Consider the following 3,107-nt stretch of genomic DNA (forward strand, 5'->3'; position numbering starts at 1 on the left):
TCACTTTCCCTGTTTTTGTTTGCTTGTAAATGTTGATACTGGAGGCTGTTAAAAGAAGAAACTGTGTAACCATAGCATGTATAGCAACTAAGAAATGCATTGCCAATAATTGGAAGGTTGGTCATCCTCCCACAATGTCACAATAGATGGCAGAAATGCCAAATTATGTATCACTAGATTTGATTTATTACAAGATTAAGAGTATACTGTACAATGTTGATAAGGTCTGGGTACCTTATGGAATACTGTATGACAAATGGGGTCTGTAATGAAAAAAAAATATGTTTTTGTCAGTCGCAAAATATAGATGTTTTTATGGCACACGAGACACCTATCTGATTTGCGCCTGTCTCCGTGGATTAATCCATTGAAGAGGCTGCGGGGAGGCCACCATTCAAGAATATGGGGATTGTGGCTCTCTTCCTCCATATTCATTATTGCATAACTTCATTGTGTGCATTGTTTGCCACCTCTATCAATACCCCATTACAAATATCACCAGTAGGAGCCTACACTTACCGTTAATTCACAATATTTCTAATCTGCAATGTTTATTTGGTTACGGCAATTTACCGTCTCAATGTCGGAGTGGATATTTGTTTTGCAGAACTCACAACCTATGCTATATTGTGAGAAACAAGTTTTTGTTTATTTAATTCCATTTATGAGTTTTATCATTTTGTTCATAGTTTTTTGTTTGAAACTCTCCTATCAATTTGTTTATTAAGTAAGGACTCGCACCTGATTATGCATATAGAAGTATGACTAGTCTACCTGGCCTGCGTGCAAATGTAGGCCCATAAATGTGCCCATTATATAAAGTATATCCATACTATTTCTGAATGTCTTATCTCACCACCACTAATGAGCTGTGGAGCTTCTCAAAGGAATTTTTCTACACCTCAAACAGCAAGTAAACAAAGTCTGTTATTAGAATCCGTTAAGAAAGACAATAGTTCCACAAAGTATTTGAACAATATTTCAATTTCTCCCCTTTGATAACCACTCGGCATGAAAGGGAAAAATGTAATGCTCTGATCCAGTGGAAACGTCATAAAATAACTGACCCAGTTGATAGTTGATACAGTGTTTCGAGTTTGTTGCAGACAAGCCATGCATAGCCAATGTAATTTATAGGATTTTTATTTGTATCAGTATATTTCCTGCCTACAGGATGCATTGTTTTTATGTGTTGGCTTTATGTAGGCTTTTTTTACATAGTTGGCAGTGGCACTAAAATTTTCTTTCAGATTTGTATAATTTTCATTTAGATTCATTTTGTAGAATTTAGATTAACCACAGACAATGATTTTGAGATACAAAGACTATTATAAATTAAATGAAACTGTTCCACGAATATGTGCCTATGAAATTGATTGGTCGAAAGAAAAGACTACTCTTGGTTGACCAAGATTTTTTTGTTGTTGTGTACAGCACTAGTAGAAATGCAGGAAATTAGCATTAGATGCCACAGAAAATGTAGGGAGGACCCCCATACCCCTTGCAAGGTTATGTCCCACCCCCACACACACACTTCTAAAACCAAAGTTGTGCTGCTTGTGTTTTGGCAGATTTTACCGTTATTTTTGTTGATATCTGATATGAGGAAGTCTCCCTGTTGTGTAAGATCATGTAATTATCATTTCATATCCATGATTGTAGAATGTAGATTAACCACAAACAATGATTTTGAGATACAAAGACTATTATACATTTTAAAAAACTGTTCCACGAATATGTGCCGATGAAAATCATAACTGGCACGCAGGTTGGTAGAAATGGTAAGATAAATAGCCACATAGGATGTGTGTATATATGGAGAAATACATGTTTAAAATTTTGGACTAATTGATTGGTCGAAAGAAAAGACTACTCTTGGTCGACCAAGGCACCATTTATCCTTGCTTCTGAGATCAGGAAGTCTCCCTGTTGTGTAAGATCATGTAACTAACGTTTCATATCAATGATTTTATGTGCATTACACTTTCTAAAAACTGCTCTTCGAATCTGCTTGAGGTTAAGTCCATATATAATAGGGTTTAAGACAGGTGGTATAACAAGGAATTGTACGCCCATTGCATTACGCATATTTAGTGTAATATTTACATTAGTCCACCCTTGCAAATTGTCAAACATGGTCACTGTGATTAATATAAATATTGTTATTAAATGTGGCACACATGTCTGTGTGAACTTAATCCTTCCCTTAGACGACTTTACACAAGTCCTTACAATCTGACAGTAAGAAAATACAATGAAAAGTATCTGTAAAACATGAACCAATATCATACATTTGTGTAAAATCTGATTGATGGTAATGGGTAAACATGCATGTTTCAGTATGGATGGATTGTCACAGAAGAGTTTATCAATGCGAGATCCACACAAAGGAAGTCTGACGGTTAAACTAACTACAATGAGTCCTATAAATAAAGGATAACACCAAGAAAATAAGAGTAACTTTCTAACAGTTAAAGATGTCACAACGGTATGGTATAGTAGTGGTCTGCATATTGCCACATACCTGTCGTAAGACATCACTGTAAGAGTAGAAATTTCACACAGGACAGATGTGTATATTACATAGGCTTGAGTCAGACATCCACCATAAGATATCACCTGAACATCTGACTGAAGGTCCAGTAACAACTTGGGATAGAAACCAGCAGTTCCATACAATCCATTGACACATAGACTACACAGAAAGATATACATGGGCTCATGGAGGCCTTTCCCCTGAATGATTGTTATGATCAGAGTCAAATTCACAGTGATGATGAGAAGGTATGTGATAAGAGACAAGATAAAATATACTGATTTGTTGTTAAATGTCTCTTGTAAGCCAAAGAGATAAAATAACTTGACTTGGGTTGAGTTCTCCATAGCTTTTGTTAATTTTCTTCCTCTGGCCAATGCAGCAATTCTTAGTCCTTGCAAGGCTTGAGCGTGTATGGATGTGAATAAATTCAAGAGTGAATGATTTGATTCTCTGTAGGCTCAGAAAGCTGTGTCCATGAAATGTCTTCTTGCTTGAGAGAGGGATACTGCTCCAATAACTTGTCCTGGTAACCTCTAAATATATCATAGTGTATGATCACATGGGATTG

General features: G+C 36.0%; 1 protein-coding gene across 1 annotated transcript; it reads right to left on the bottom strand.

The window, feature by feature from the left end:
- Positions 1–1,947: 1,947 nt before the first annotated feature.
- On the bottom strand, positions 1,948–2,883 carry LOC139547518 (olfactory receptor 6N1-like). The gene has a single exon (XM_071356382.1). The coding sequence runs from the start codon at positions 2,881–2,883 to the stop codon at positions 1,948–1,950; it is 936 nt and encodes a 311-aa protein (XP_071212483.1).
- Between the last annotated feature and the right edge of the window lie 224 nt (positions 2,884–3,107).

This window comes from Salvelinus alpinus, chromosome 21, assembly GCF_045679555.1.
Source record: "Salvelinus alpinus chromosome 21, SLU_Salpinus.1, whole genome shotgun sequence".
Lineage (NCBI taxonomy): Eukaryota > Metazoa > Chordata > Actinopteri > Salmoniformes > Salmonidae > Salvelinus > Salvelinus alpinus.

Excerpts from the sequence above, each read along its gene's own strand:
- LOC139547518 (XM_071356382.1), bottom strand. The coding sequence starts at position 2,883 with ATGGAGAACTCAACCCAAGTCAAGTTATTTTATCTCTTTGGCTTACAA.